We start from the raw sequence: 14,520 nt of genomic DNA, 5'->3' as shown, positions 1-14,520 counted from the left end.
CTAATATTTAAAAGAAATAATTACTATTCATGGCTTGAAATATAGATGAAAGAAAGAACATGGGTTTTTGAAAAGCAAGGACATGAGAGTTAAGACGAGCTTTTAATGAAATAATGACTGCAGCATAATGCCCAGGCCACAGTACTCAGTAAGGACCTGTTGAAGTTATAATTTTTAGAAGTCACTGAACAACAGGATACGTTCTGAGAAATACATCATCAGGTGATTTTAGTCATTGTTAGAAAATCATCAAGTGTGCTTACGTAAACCTAGATGGAATAGCCAACTACACACCTAGGCTGCAAACCTGTGTGGTGTTACCGTACTGAATACTGTAGGCCATTGTAACACAATGGTAAGTATTTGAGTATCTCAACATAGAAAAGATACAGTACAAACATGCCGTTATAATTTTATAGGACCACCATCATGTATGCAGCTCATTGTTGACCAAAATGTCATTATGTGGTATATGATTGTACTTCAGTCAAAGTATGAGTTGACACTGTTTAACTTTAAGGGGTGCCATTTGTATAGGCTGTGGTACAGAGTCAAATAGGGCTGTCTTGGGTATTGATTTTATTCTTTCAACCCCAAGTGCTGCAAGAAATTGAAAATTAGTTCTATAGGTTTTGTGTCACACCCATCAAGCTATTCTGTCTGTTTTCCCAGAAAATAAGCAAGTTTGAGGGTAGGCGACATTTTTGTCATCTGGACAAAGTTCAGACGAAATTGTATGTAATACAGAGCGGTGGATCTATTTCACCTTGGCCACTCAAATAGCCCTGAACAGGATGCACAGTGAGGCCCCAGGCTAGAGGATGCTTGGCTTGTCCGCAGACATTGTCATTTAGCTCTGGCTTCTGGTAATTAGGTACTCCTAGCTGGGCTCTGCTGTCAGCAAGCCTTCGAGACAAATTGCAAAATCTGTACAACCATCTGAGAGATGGAGAAGTAGATGCAATGACACTACAGGGGATATTGGTAGTTCTCAAAAGTTTGAAAGAGAATGCTTGGAAAAGCAATCCTCAAAACTGAATTTAGAGGTCCTTTTCCTGTGGTAAAAGAGTTCAGTCACAGAAGCAGGATCTGAGAAGATCTTGCAGGCAGGAATGATAGACTGAATCTAAGGGGATGAAATGGAGTAGAAAAAATGTAAAGTTCTGTTTTGAGGTCTGAAAATCTCAGCTATGCATTAAAAAGACTGGAAACAGGGGTAGGGACTATCCAAAGAGGAACCCATATGAAAAAGATCTAGGAGTTTAAGTTGGCATATATTGATAATTTATTGTGCTCCTTAAAAATTTAATGCAGTGTTTGGCTGCATTAACAGAGGTAGAGTATTTAGGATGAGAGAGGTCATAAACTCACTCTGATGCTGTAGCAGGAGCACTGCCACACTTCTGGACTTCAAGCTGTGAAAGGAAAACAGAAAAGGATGGTCACAGGATGGTGTGTGGGAGTGTTCCAAAGCTTGTCAGGTAACAAAGGAACACAGAAGGTTTAGCTTGTGTACAACTCTAGGAGGACCTGAGAGCTGCCGGTAATATCTGAAAGGCAGTTATATAAACAAAGGACTGGACTTCTTGTTAAGAGGAACAGGAAGGATCTGGGATGAAAGTTAAAGCAGACCCCCCAAAGAAGAAGGGTCTTCTTCTTCGTAAATATGTTCTAAGATAGAATGGGCTACTTCCTCAATTTTAGAAGTGCTGACTTAGGCTTATGAGGACTTAGACTTTCAGGAATGGGAATGGATGACCCAGGGATACTTTCTAGCCCCAAGATTTCATGATTCCTTTGCCTTCCAGTGATGACCATGTCCTGCACAGTCCCAATACTGGCAGGTGGTGGACAGAGCCATGACTATAGGACATTCTAGGCAGTGATGAGAGAGTCTTTGGAATTCTCAGACAAGATTTCCCTAAGGACATTTTGATGTTGGTCTTCAGTGTTTCCAGTTCTTTAGTCTGCTAGGGAAGATCTGGGGGATATGGTCACTTCCTTTCAGCAGAGGCTGCGTTATTTCCTTATTCATTCTTTTCTCTGTGCCCAGCGGTGTGCTAGGTGCTAGGGGTACTTTGAGGAAGAAGACAGAGTTCTTCCCCTCTTCAAGTATGCAGTATACCTGGGAAGAAGTGAGGCAGCAAACACAAATTTTACAACTAGCTATAAAGTTATAAATACTGTTACAGTTTGGGTACATCCTAGGAAGGAGAAGTGCAGTTTGTGCCACCATGGGGGTGTAGAACAAGACAACCAAACCTAGTTGGGCAATTAGAAAAGACTTCCCCAAGGAAGTGACATCCAAGTGAGGCCTTGAAGGAGAAGTAGCATTTAGCACAATTGTCTCAGGCTGGTAAAGCACTTGAGTGAATGCCACAGCAGCGGGCTTCAGACTTGTTCTCGACCAAAGGAATTTTTCACAAGGATGGAGCTGAGCTGATACAAAACCAGCCAACAGTGGTGCTATGAAATGGTGGTTTTCCGTTTACTGTATAGAGTATGTAGAAATAATTTCAGTTCCTGGTATTTAGAACAAGTTGAAGTCGTAAATAGGAGCTGCTCAGAAGAACCCATGTCTTGAGTGATTTTTATTTCACGTGGTATCTTAGTAATACATTTCTCTGCTTAGCTTCTGGGGATATTTTTTCCTATTATATTATGGTTTTCTGAAGTCAGGTTATCTAAGACTTCTCAGTTTCCTTGTGGGATACGGATAAAAGGTTTTTGTTTATACTTTTGGGCATCGTTCTTTCCCCAGAAGGTTATATAACTTGGAGGAGATTGAGTCATTTTTTCACTGACTACCTTTAGGGGATGTCTGCTTTCGTACGGTTAGCTTCTTGTCATTGTAGGGCTTCCATGGCCACAGCAGCTCATTCATTCTCTTGTGACTGTGATTCTAGCTGGAGTTAACTATGAGTAGAAACTTGAATGAGAAGGAAAAGGAATATGAATGTGAATATGAAAAATCAAAGACTAGAAGAGAACTGGGTTTATTCCCAGACTAATCCTTGTTTGTATTTGTTGCTTATTTGAGTGAGCCACCACCCATTTCGGTATCAGCATACAAACAGATAAAAAGGTACATCTTAAAAAGATAAATTTCGGCTGGGCGTGGTGGCTCACGCCTATAATCCCAGCACTTAAGGAGGCCGAGGTGGGCAGATCACGTGAGGCCGGGAGTTCGAGACCAGCCTGACCAACATGGAGACACCCCGTCTCTACTAAAAATACAAAATTAGCCAGGCGCAGGATTACATGCCTGTAATTCCAGCTACTCAGGAGGCTGAGGCAGGAGAATCACTTGAACTTGGGAGGCGGAGGTTGCCGTGAGCCAAGATCGTGCCATTGCACTCCATCCTGGGTGACAAGAGTGAAACTCCATCTTAAAAGAAAAAAAAAAAGAAAATATAAATTTCTATTCTCAGATGCTGGTCTAAGTTTAAATTTAAATGCCTTTCATCTTAATTTTTCCTGGTAAACATTTTTGCAGACAATTGTGCTGTTTTATTTTTCTAGCATTAGTAAACACATAGTTGTAATTTTAAAATTCTTGATTCTGAATTCTGTTTCTTGCTTTCAGGGGCTTTGTTGGTTTGGCTTTTTGGTAACCCACCTCATGGTAAATTCTTCTATCTTTCAGGTAGGAATGAATTGATAGCCAGATACATCAAACTCAGGACAGGCAAGACGAGGACCAGAAAACAGGTAAAATAACCCACCTGGAAATTGTGCATGTCAGCGAATGGCCCACAAAGGCATTTTGGCTGCAGTGGCTGGCTATGCTTTGGCTCCTAGGAGCCCCCAATTTGAGTTCCCTGTAAGGACGTCAGTGTTGGAGGTATTTTAAATTGGCTCAGTTTTCACTGTTCATCATTTCAGTGACCCTTTATTATGTGGTCTTACAAGTTCCTTTTATACTCATGTGGGAAAGTGTCACTGCTAAGGACAGTGTGTGAACTGCTCCTGTGTGGTATTTCAAAGCTAACATTTCTTTCCCAAAATGTGTGCCTGCGAACATTGCAAAAACTGCAGGTGCAAATGCACTTGCAGGTCATGAAATTTTGAGATTTTGTGCATTGTAAAATCCTGGAACGATTATATATTAGTCATAATTTCAATGAAAAAGTAACACCAGCAGCCTTGAGTACTGGCCTTAATGTAATGCTAAATGATGTGAGTCCAGGGAACTGTTGCTTTTTAAGCGATGGCTTTTTGTCAGTAGCTGCTGTGACTGAAATGAAGTTACAACTTCAATACCTCTGTGCAGAGCAGTATCAGGAATTCTCTGCCCTTTGTCAGAGTTCTGCCTTCCCTCGTTCTTTCAGATGTAAAACAGCCCAAATCTCTGACATGAGCCAGTTTAGAATTGGAACGGATGAGAAATTAGTGTTTAAAACCAAAAAAAGAAAAGAGGGGGGAAAAAACCCAAAAACCTCATGGGTGAGTTGTTAACAGAAAATAATTATTTTTTAATGTTGATTTATGCTGAATGATACGGCATGAACCTTAAAAACTGTAATCAGACCAAAAAGCCAGCTAAACTGTGGTCTCATTAAGATTGAGCAGCAGATTTCAGTTCTCTTCCCAGTGAGGAATTGTTTTCATGAGTGTTTATAACGGGGAGAGGCTCTTCCCCAGGAATGCTACTTGTGCCACAGCCTGGGAGCCTGGCTGCTGAGTCAGCACAAAGAGAAGTGGCCCCCTGCCAGCGCACAGAGGCAGCGCATTGTCTGTTTGGGGGATGCTAGTGGCCCTCATCAAGTCAGAGAATCACAGAAGAACAAAATTCGGGTGAAAACAAGTAACAGCAGGAGCCAGATGGAGGGGTGAAGAGGATGGGGGAGTTTCTGCTTCTCTGTACTTAAAAAAAGAAAAGTACCAAAGCAAAGTGGAAAAAAAAAAATTGAATAATTTAAGCTCAAAGACAAAGTTAAAGATAAAAGGACCGTTTATTATAAATCCTGTTTTAGAGCCGCTGGAGAGTTGGAAATGGGGTAATCACCACACAGTCTGAGTTGCTGAACTTTTAAATGGAAGGTTCTAAATTTCAGAAACCAGTGGATCTAATCACCTATATACTGACAGTGCGGGACCTGGGCTGTCTGCTGGTCTGTGAGCTCTGGTCATTTGCCCGGTGACCCTTCACTGAGGGACTCTTCTAAATTTAACCAAGTCCCACTGAAAGAGATGCAAATTTCAGTGGAATCATTGTGTTTCAGAAGCTGGGCTTGGCTACATTTCCACGCCCCGGCGTCCTGGGGATGTTTTTAGGCAGCAGTTGGTGATACCTCTCCAATGTGAATTTGTTGTTCAGCAAATCCATGTGGTTTTCAACCCAGATTTTTAACAGGATGGCTGGCTGGCTGTATTCACACATTTCGCTTTGTAACAATATGCAAATCCACTTGGCGCCCAGTCAATACCCAAAAGAGTTGAAGGATTAAAGATATTTATAAGGGGAAAAAAAAAAAAAAAAAAAAAAAAAAAAAAGCAGCTCTGCTAACTGGGTCTTTCCATTTCTCTTTGAGATCTAATTTACATGTCAGTATTATTTTAACATTTGCTACAGAATCCAGAGCTCTTAATGAGATCAGAATACAACTGACAGCTTCAGCTTTTTGATTCTGCAGAATGTGCTAATTTATGGATAGTCTCTTCTAAATTGAGAAAAAGGGATTTTCCCTCCTGATACTGAGAAGCTATAAATATTTTCATTTACCTTTACCCCCACCTTTTTAATTTTAGAATGAAAACAGCCCCTCTCATCCCTCCCAAAATTAGTTTTTCCCAGTGCCCATGATTTCTCTCGGATGGGAAAACTAAGATGAGTCTTAATTTTCATCCTGAATCAAGTCACTGCAGTGATGACCCAGTATGAAAAGCTTAGAGCAGCGCTGGGGGCTTGTGTCTGGCTGGGACTGTGTATTCCTAACTGCAGAGCTTTGTTGAGATGCAAATAACCACCCCCCCCCAACCCCACCCCAAAACCCTCCCAAAGAGTAGCGATTTTATATTTGATTTCCTTTTTTTGTTTTGTTTTGTTTTGTTTTGTTTCCCCTCATAAACCCGAACAATGTAGGTGTCTAGTCATATACAGGTCTTAGCAAGAAAGAAAGTTCGAGAAATTCAAGCCGCCATTAAGGTACGTCTGGCTTGCCCACTTGTAGGGGGCTTTTCATCTCCATGGTTACAGGCTTTTCCTTTGTTTTCCTCCCTTCCCCTACCCTGCAGGTGTCTAGTCACATTCAGGTTCTTGCCAGAAGGAAATCTCGTGATTTTCATTCCAAGCTAAAGGTATGCGCTTTTCTGCTTTTTGGCTTGTGGTTGCTATGCATCTCACTTCCTGTTTTCCATGGTGACTGGTGAATGCCTGGTGCTGGGATTCTCGTAACCTAGTTTCCTTGCATGTGAGAGCTGTTTACATTTCTTTGTGTTTAATCTCTCTGTTTCTGTACTAGCCTCACATTAAACTCAGTGTGTGCGAGCGCGTGCGTGTGTTTGCGTGTGTGTGTGTGTGTGTGTGTGTTCCTAATAACAATGCAAATGCAGCAGAGAGCTCTTCTTGATAACTTTTCAGCACAGAAACGTGATTTTTTTTTTTAAACCTTCAGATGCCCACCAAGCAGCCCTGGGCTAGAAAAACTTAAGAAAAGTCCAGAGATGCAAAATTGAGTAGAAATTCTTTAGAATCATTTCCAAAGTGGTCATGAAATTATCTTTTTAAAAAATTTAGAAATTATTTTAACTCATGCTTTTGATGTATTTTTAAGAAGACTTATAAAAAATACGTCTTTTTCATGCATGTCTCTTCCTGCGGAGTATTTTCAGCGAGATTTCTTCCACATTGCTTACTACTGTTTTTTAAGTGAACGGCACTCTTATTAAGAGAGAAATCTGAGGAGTGGCCTTTAAAAAAAAGATAGATCTTAGAGATGGAAAAGCTCTTGATCAAACCCATTTGCAGTTTCATTTGTACTTGAGTTTACTTACATGTTTTTTTTTTTACTTGTACCTCATTTTTCAGTCTCAAAATATATTTTAGAGGAAAAATGGGGGCATTGATAATTTTTTATATACAGCTTCTTTCTTTTTCCCTTTATAAAATTTACAATAAAACATACCTGACTTTTATTTTTCTATAGTGCCCTATTTTAGAAATGCGAAGGGATTATAGTTTGCAAGGAGGAGCCTTCGTTTATAATAAAAATTGATTTTGGCCCATATTGATAACTTTCCCATGTGCCTTTTTTGGTTCTGTTCTGATATTTTTCTATACAGTAATTAAATTTGTGGTTTTGTTCTGAACTAAAAAACAGTACAGTTTCACAACACTTGAGTGGTGAACACTGGGACTCTTCCCAAAGTCCTTCTACTTTTTTTTATGCAAACAAGGCTGGCTGTGGAACAGGACAAGTGATTAGGAAGGAGCATTTGGTGTGCCCTCTGCAGTGGGCAGCATGCTGGCTCGCTCGCACGTGTGGCTGATGGTGGCTGGCTTTTAGCTGCACTGGCTGAGCAGTTGGAAGACTAAGATAACTTTATAGATCCTGCTTTTTAACCAAAGGTGCAATACTCTCTATATGGATGTAACTACCCCAGTTTTTGCTCAAGTTCTGACTCTGTTTCTAGTTTCTCTGAGCTAATGAATTAATGATGTACAAAGAAATTTACAGATAACAATGTTGTTTCCATCTGTGATGATATGAATTGCTGTATTTCTGCACCGTCTGTGTGGTTCCTGTGGACTTACTAGGCACACAGCCGTAGACTGAAAGCCCTATAGGTGATGAATAAACCTCTTCTGTTCAGAAGGGATTCCCATGGGATATAGGAAGCAGTCTTTTTCTCACTTGGTGAATTTTAGAGTTTTCTTCCATAGAAACAGTTTTTCTGTTGCTTTATACATGTACATATGTAAAAATACACAGCTGTATTGATGTTTGTTTCTTAAAAAAATTAACAGTAATAAAAAAGAAACATTCCCTTGACTTTCAGCTCTGGGCCACTCTCTTTTGGGGCAGGCACAAGGAAGAGACAGAAACAGAAGCAGTAGGATAGCAACTGGCTCAGCATTTAAGCTCCAAGAACCGCCTCCGTCTTCTTGTAGTTTCTTCCCTTCTTTCCTACCATGTTGTTCTTGGAAAAATGGAGTCCTTTGTTTTTCCATCTGCTAATACCAACTGAGTGTTCCAGGCATGGTGCTCACTGTGATGGGCAGTTAACAGCCAATCTCCTATTCAGGGAGCTGGCCATGTAAATGGGAATGTAAACTAGAGGAGCACTTTGGGTAAGTGTTAGCAGGAACAGCCGAAATGAAATGTGGGGTGCAGGGATGAGCTTCCTGGGGAGTGTACTGTTACTTTTGGGAATTGAAACAGGAAAGACAGCCTAATGCGTGCTCCCTCATTTAAGCTCACTACAGTATTCTGTTTTTGGGGCATGATATTGAGGAAACGGGGGCTGAGAGAGTATAATTGACTAGTCACACAGCCTTCCTAGTAAGTGGTGAAGCCAGGATTTGAACTCAGATCTTTTTGCACCCTAAACGAATTTTTTTTTTAAGATAAAATTTTATCTAGTGGAGGTGGGCAAATGTTTTCAAGCAGAGGGCTTCACGCCAGCACACTGTACCTAACCTGTCATCCCTCACAGTCTTTGGGGCTGGGCATTCAGCCTTTGCTACCAGCCCTTCACTTGGCATCCACATTTTAACTTTGAGCCCTTGGTCAAAATGTGGACTTAATTTGGGTTGGTGCTGTGAGGGTCATCAGTAACTGGGGGGATGATATGGTCCTGGAGACAGAACTGCTTGTCACTACTCTCAGGGCATTAGGACAGTCACAGAGAGGGAGGCTGGCTGTCACCTGCTTGCGGGAGTTGGTGCTGCTTTCACTCCCTCCATGAACATTTTATCTCAAAGACCACATACTTAGCCTTCCTAACCAGCCATTACCAGGATATGGGCTCAACTCTGTTGGTGTCCCAGCTCCATCCATACCCCCTTGTTCAGCTCTGGAGTCTAATAGCACATTTGTGAGGAGGCAGGGACAAGCATCTTTACCAAGGTCATCATGGGGTCAGGCTGATAGCCATGGTCTTTTTGGCCTCACATGCTAGCTAATGAGATAAACTCGCTACAAAAAATTGAGGTCATCCCAAAAGACAACAAGGATAGCTTCTGGGTGGGTGGGGAGCAGGGGGTAGTGGCAGGAAGTATCCAAGCTTAAAATAGACACTGTGCTTTGCCTGGGAAGATGTAGAAAGGCCTCCTGGAGCAGGTGGCTGGTGGCTGACCATCCCAGTAACTACCCTTGCAGGCACTGCCGTAGCCAGGCTGGTCACCACTTCTCCACAAACTCAGACATGGAAGGGGTAGACAAAGGTCTGTGCTTCTCATTTGAAGACCAAAGCCAGGCTTGCATTTGTCTGTCCCTCTGTGGAGTTGGAAAAGTGGCTTACCCACAATGGAGGCCACTGCCAGGTGTGTCTTCCTTGTGAACCTTGTTGCTTATAAGCTTCTCTTTACTCCAGGGAAGGATGTAGCAGAGTTCTTTGGGCTGGTGTTTTCTAGCCTTTTTAAAGTAGCAAAACTCATGTTTCTAATTGAAACTTTCTCTCTCAAATCCTTAGTAATGGCCTCTTGGGCTACTCCATTGAATCAGGTTTGAAAAACCACCTGTTATAGGCAGAAGAAAAAGGAGGTGTCTCCCTCCTATGCTGTCCCTTCTAGCCTTTACAGACAGCTCCTGTGTCCCATTTAAAGTCCATGTTTTTAAGTTCTGTAGTTTCTAAGTTCTGCCATGTTCCTCGGAAGAAAACAGACTCCAGGAGAGAGTGGTCATTTTGATGTCACATTGATAGATAAGTCATCCTAGCTATAAAAGTTACTCTTCTGGAAATCTGTTACAATAAATTCTAAAGGTCAGCTTTATGCTTCTGCTAATTGGCAGTTGTTCTCAATGTGCTGTTTGTGTACTAGATCACCCCCAAAATGTGTAGACTTAAATTTTAGTAAAGAAAAAAATCATTCTAGTGAAAGTCTAAGATTTCTACATAGATTTGAACTTGAAAGGCATAGGAATGATTACTGAATTCAGTCCAGTGATTTTCATTGAGAACCCAAGTGTGTTCTAGGTCCTTTTGTAGATGTTGGGCAGTAGAATTGAATGCAGAGTTTGTGTTCTTGAGGAACGCTGAAATTTTCTGTTATTTTTTCCAGTGGGTATCCACAGCTAGGGGGCTCTGCAGTAGAAATTAAACAGGATAGTGCAGAGGCTGACCAAGTGAAAAGAGTGATTCATTCTGAGAGTGAGGGAATTAAAGAAAGCTTCATGGAGAAGTGTCATTAGAACTAAACATAGTTGAAGTCAGAGAATTTCCATAAAGTTGGGACTATCTGGGGGACGATGAAGAACATTGTGTAGTTAGGGGCATACGGAGGGAGGTAAGACTGGAGGAGCCTAAGGGAAGGGCCCTTGATCATCCCACTGAGGAGCAGGGATTCATCTGTGGGCCTCAGGGCGTACACAAGGCTCATACAAATTAACACTCTGAAAAGACCTCACCAGCCGGGTTTTGCAGGATAGCTAATAAGAGGGAGGCCAAGCGGAGTCAGGGAGGCTAATTCCTGGACTGCTTTAAGAGTGGGGAAGAGAGTCGCAGGCCAGGACCAAGGGCCAACCCACACCCTCGGGGCTGCTCCGTGGCACTTAGCACTCATCCTTGGCTGGCTCCCCGCTTCAGTGCTCTCTGCCCGCTCTGTAGTCTTTTCTACTCTTTGTATTTAAAGAATAAATTATAAGTTCTGTCCTTATGAAGTCTGAAAAGTGCTCTCTGCCCGCTCTGTAGTCTTTTCTACTCTTTGTATTTAAAGAATAAATTGTAAGTTCTGTCCTTATGAAGTCTGAAAAGTATTGTGTGCCAGAATTTTTCAGAAAGATTTTCAATAGCAGCATTTAAAAATTAACTTATTAAAAGTTGGGTTTTCTTAATAGTAATTAACTAGGAGTGTGCGTCAAAATTAACTATGAAGTTTTTGTTGCAAAATCTTAAATATACAAAATTTAAACAGTACAGAGAATATCATATTAAACACTCATGTTTATACTATCTGGAATTGATCATTTTCATTATGTAAGTTTTTTTTTAAATGAAAAATCAAGTGGCAAACATTATTCTGTACTTTTTCCTCTACCTACCCTCCTTCTTCAACTAAAATTAATCTTTCTTTCCTACCACCCACAGTGTCTTTCCTTGCCATTTATTTCCCTTAGAAAATCAAATGCACTGAAAACTCTCTTCTCTTTTTGCTCCTAGATTTTTGCCCATTGTCCTTTTTTTTTTTGAAACAGAATCTCACTCCATCACCTGGGCTGGGTACAGTGGCGCCATCTCGGCTCATTGCAACCTCCGCCTCCCAGGTTCAAGTGATTCTCCTGCCTCAGCTTCCCAAGTAGCTGAGATTACAGACACCTGCCATGACACCCAGCTAATTTTTGTATTTTTAGTAGAGACGGAGTTTCACCATGTTGGCCAGGCTGGTCTCGAACTCCTGACCTCAAGTGATCTGCCTGCCTCAGCTTCCCAAAGTGCTGGGATTACTGATGTGAGCCACTGTGCCCAGCCGATTTTTGCCCAATTGTCTACCATGAATTTGTGCAATAGCCATTGGCACCAACATGAGACTTTTCTTCTGGAATTTTTAGCAGCTTAAGTTAAGATAGACTCGGCCAACAATTTGATTACCTTGGATACAGACCATGACTGCAAAGGAGAGATACGAGGTCCAGGAAATATAGGGAATGGTTGAACTAGAAAGGGAGTAATGCGAGGAGACAGTGAACCAGGAGCAGAGAAGCTGGGATAGTAGAGACAAGGCGCCAGTAGATTGAAGCTGAGATTCAAGAGCTTGGTAAGATGGAGAACAGAAAGGAAAAAAAAAAGGCATTTGTGGCCAGAGCATAGTAATTTTGGAAATTAAATTTATACATGCAGAGTTGTGGGGATTTTCTCTCCCCGGTCCCCCCCCGGCAGTGAGGTTGGGGCATTTTCAAAATGTCTAGGACAAGGCTGGGCACGGTGGCTCACACTTGTAATCCTAGCACTTTGGGAGGCCGAGATGGGCAGATTGCCTGAGCCCAGGAGTTAGAAACCAGCCTGGGCAACACAGTGAAACCCTGTCTCTACTAAAATACAAAAAATTAGACAGGTTATGGCAGTGTGCACCTGTAGTTATAGCTACTTAGGAGGCTGAGGCAGGAGGATTGCTTGAACCTGGGAGGTGGAAGTTGCAGTGAGCCGAGATTGCACTGCTGCACTCCAGCCTGGGTGACAGAGCGAGAGACTGTCTCCAAAATATATATATATATATGTGTAGGACAGAAGCTAGAGTACTAACTACAGGCCTAGAAGAGAGCTTAGCTTTGAAGGAGTTGTTTCTTAGTGATGGGAGTGCTGTGTGTTTGCCTCCTACTCAGACAAAACCCTTTTGACCCACTGCTCTCAAGGGGGTAGGTTTTATAGATGACCCACAGCCCGTAGCTGGGCCTGAGTCTAATTCTAAAGTATAAGATGAATCCGTGCAGTTGCAGTGTGAAAGAGGCTTCTAGGCCTATGGAATATCCATTTAAGGACCCGAGGATGCTGAGTTAGAGGTCTCCCTTGGACCTTGCGTCACCAGCTGCAGAGACAGCAAGGTCACCAACACCAGCTTTACCTGTTGTCTTCCATCTCGCCCTTTCCCTTAGTTTAGCCCCTACTGGCATCTCCAGTGGAGTAGTGAGAAGCAGCAGCATGTCTGAGGATTAGCTCACAGCCTTAGAAATTATTCTCTACTTCGAATTGTTTCACTCACCATTAATTCATCAAAAAGTCATTAACTGTTCTTTTAAGCTCTAGGGATTTATTATCCTAGCATGTAGAAAGAATGCAGAAGCGTTCTCTATGTGTTAAGCAGTCTTTTTCCTACTCAGAGTTTCTTTATAGAGTTCCGTGCCTGAGTCTCTTTCTCTGTATGTTCAGTTGCCCTAGGAAGTTGTTCAGACCCCGCTCAGAGTCCTTCTTTCCCCATTAGCAGCAAAAAGGCAATCCTTTCTTGCTGTTTTCAGAAGCTGTGGCAGCCACAGCCAAGGTCTGGGAAGCACCACCACACTGTGGGCCATCTCCATCTTCCCATGAAGATGGACCACCTCTGGTTCACTTCTCGAGTGTGTTTGGGTGAGTGTATGACTCGGGACAAAACTAAGAGGAAAGGAAGTGTTCGCCATGCCCTCCCCTCAGCAGGAATACATCTTATGCGGTAGATGTATTCATGCCAGGCTCTGGATGTGTACTGAAGAAAAACCTGTACTTGCTGACATTGCATCATCCCAGTAGAGCAGAAAAAGACCTGAGCCCCTCTGATTATGTCCAGTCGCTGGTGACTAATTTATGAGCTACATGTGCTCCCCCGGGGCCGTTTTCTTGTTCTCACCCTGGTGGCCTTTGTGATTTGATTTCTGAACAGGCCATTCTTTCCAATCTGCTGTTCCTTCCAATAAGCAGAGAGCTTAAAGTTCAAATTGTTGATTTAATTCTTTTGAGTTCAAGAACTTCACTGAGGCATTGCTAAAGTCCACACTGCTGAATCATGTTTGTATCATCACTGATTCCATCCAGGAATGGGCTTGTCCACAGGGAAGGCAGACATGCTTCACTTCACTCTGTGGTGCCCGGTGAAGCCCCCTGAGCCACTCTGCTCCTTCAGGACGTGGCTGTTAGCAGTGCAGGAGGCAAGGAAAGCCTGAGCAACAACCTCATTTGTCTGCGTCCGCACCAAGACACTTGGCCTTGTCACAGGATTTGGGAAATGATACAATCTTTCCTGGCATTTCCCAGTCTTCAGGGGGAGTTCTTTTGCATTTATGACATGTACCCTTTCTCCTCAAAGATATTTTTATTACCTTGTTTTTAATTTAACTGAACAAAAACTAAGATTGGAGACAATTTCTCAGGCTTCAGTTAGAACCACTTACCAACAGTGTGGTGATGGAGAAATTAACGATGGGAGCCAGAGCACTGAATATGTAGATAAAGATAATTCTGTGTGAACTGAGCCAGGTTTGGATTTTCTTTTTAAGGGCAACAGAAACAGCCTCATTCTACATTTTTATCTCTTCATAGAGAAAACCCATTGTTAATTGGCCTCCAACTTAGATAATGCCCTAGAGTGACATCAATCCGAAAGATTATCTAGTGAGGACTAGGGCTCCTGAGCATTTCAGGTCCCAAGCAGGATCCAGCCTGGAAAGCCAGTCCGTCACCTGGGCCCTGTAGACTGCAGGCTCACCCAGGGCCAAGGCTGCAAGCACCATGCTAAGTACTTGAAGCAGTCCTGAATGGAAGTGTTTTTATCTTCGATTTATAAATTAGGACGCAGAGGCTTGGAATAGTTAACTGACTTGCTTAGAGTCACAAGTCTGAAGTTAATCCAGGGATATCTGATGCCAAAAGCCAAGCTCTTCGCAGGATGTCCTG

The 14,520-nt window shown here is 42.3% G+C and overlaps 1 protein-coding gene across 8 annotated transcripts in view; it reads left to right on the top strand.

The window, feature by feature from the left end:
• TEAD1 (TEA domain transcription factor 1) overlaps positions 1–14,520 on the top strand; it is a 270,999-nt gene that overhangs the window by 184,405 nt on the left and 72,074 nt on the right. For 6 of the 8 annotated variants that reach the window (XM_050757431.1, XM_050757428.1, XM_050757427.1 and 3 more), the window contains 3 exons: positions 3,647–3,711; positions 6,086–6,148; positions 6,238–6,300. In XM_050757431.1, coding sequence (XP_050613388.1) covers positions 3,647–3,711; positions 6,086–6,148; positions 6,238–6,300 — 191 coding nt within the window. The remainder of the gene's footprint in view (positions 1–3,646; positions 3,712–6,085; positions 6,149–6,237; positions 6,301–14,520) is intronic. The other 2 variants (XM_050757426.1, XM_050757425.1) reach the window with 1 other exon arrangement.

Source organism: Macaca thibetana, chromosome 14 (genome assembly GCF_024542745.1).
Source record: "Macaca thibetana thibetana isolate TM-01 chromosome 14, ASM2454274v1, whole genome shotgun sequence".
In the NCBI taxonomy this organism is placed as follows: domain Eukaryota; kingdom Metazoa; phylum Chordata; class Mammalia; order Primates; family Cercopithecidae; genus Macaca; species Macaca thibetana.
Note: the sequence above shows the minus strand (reverse complement) of the source record. Positions and strands in the feature narration are given on the sequence as shown.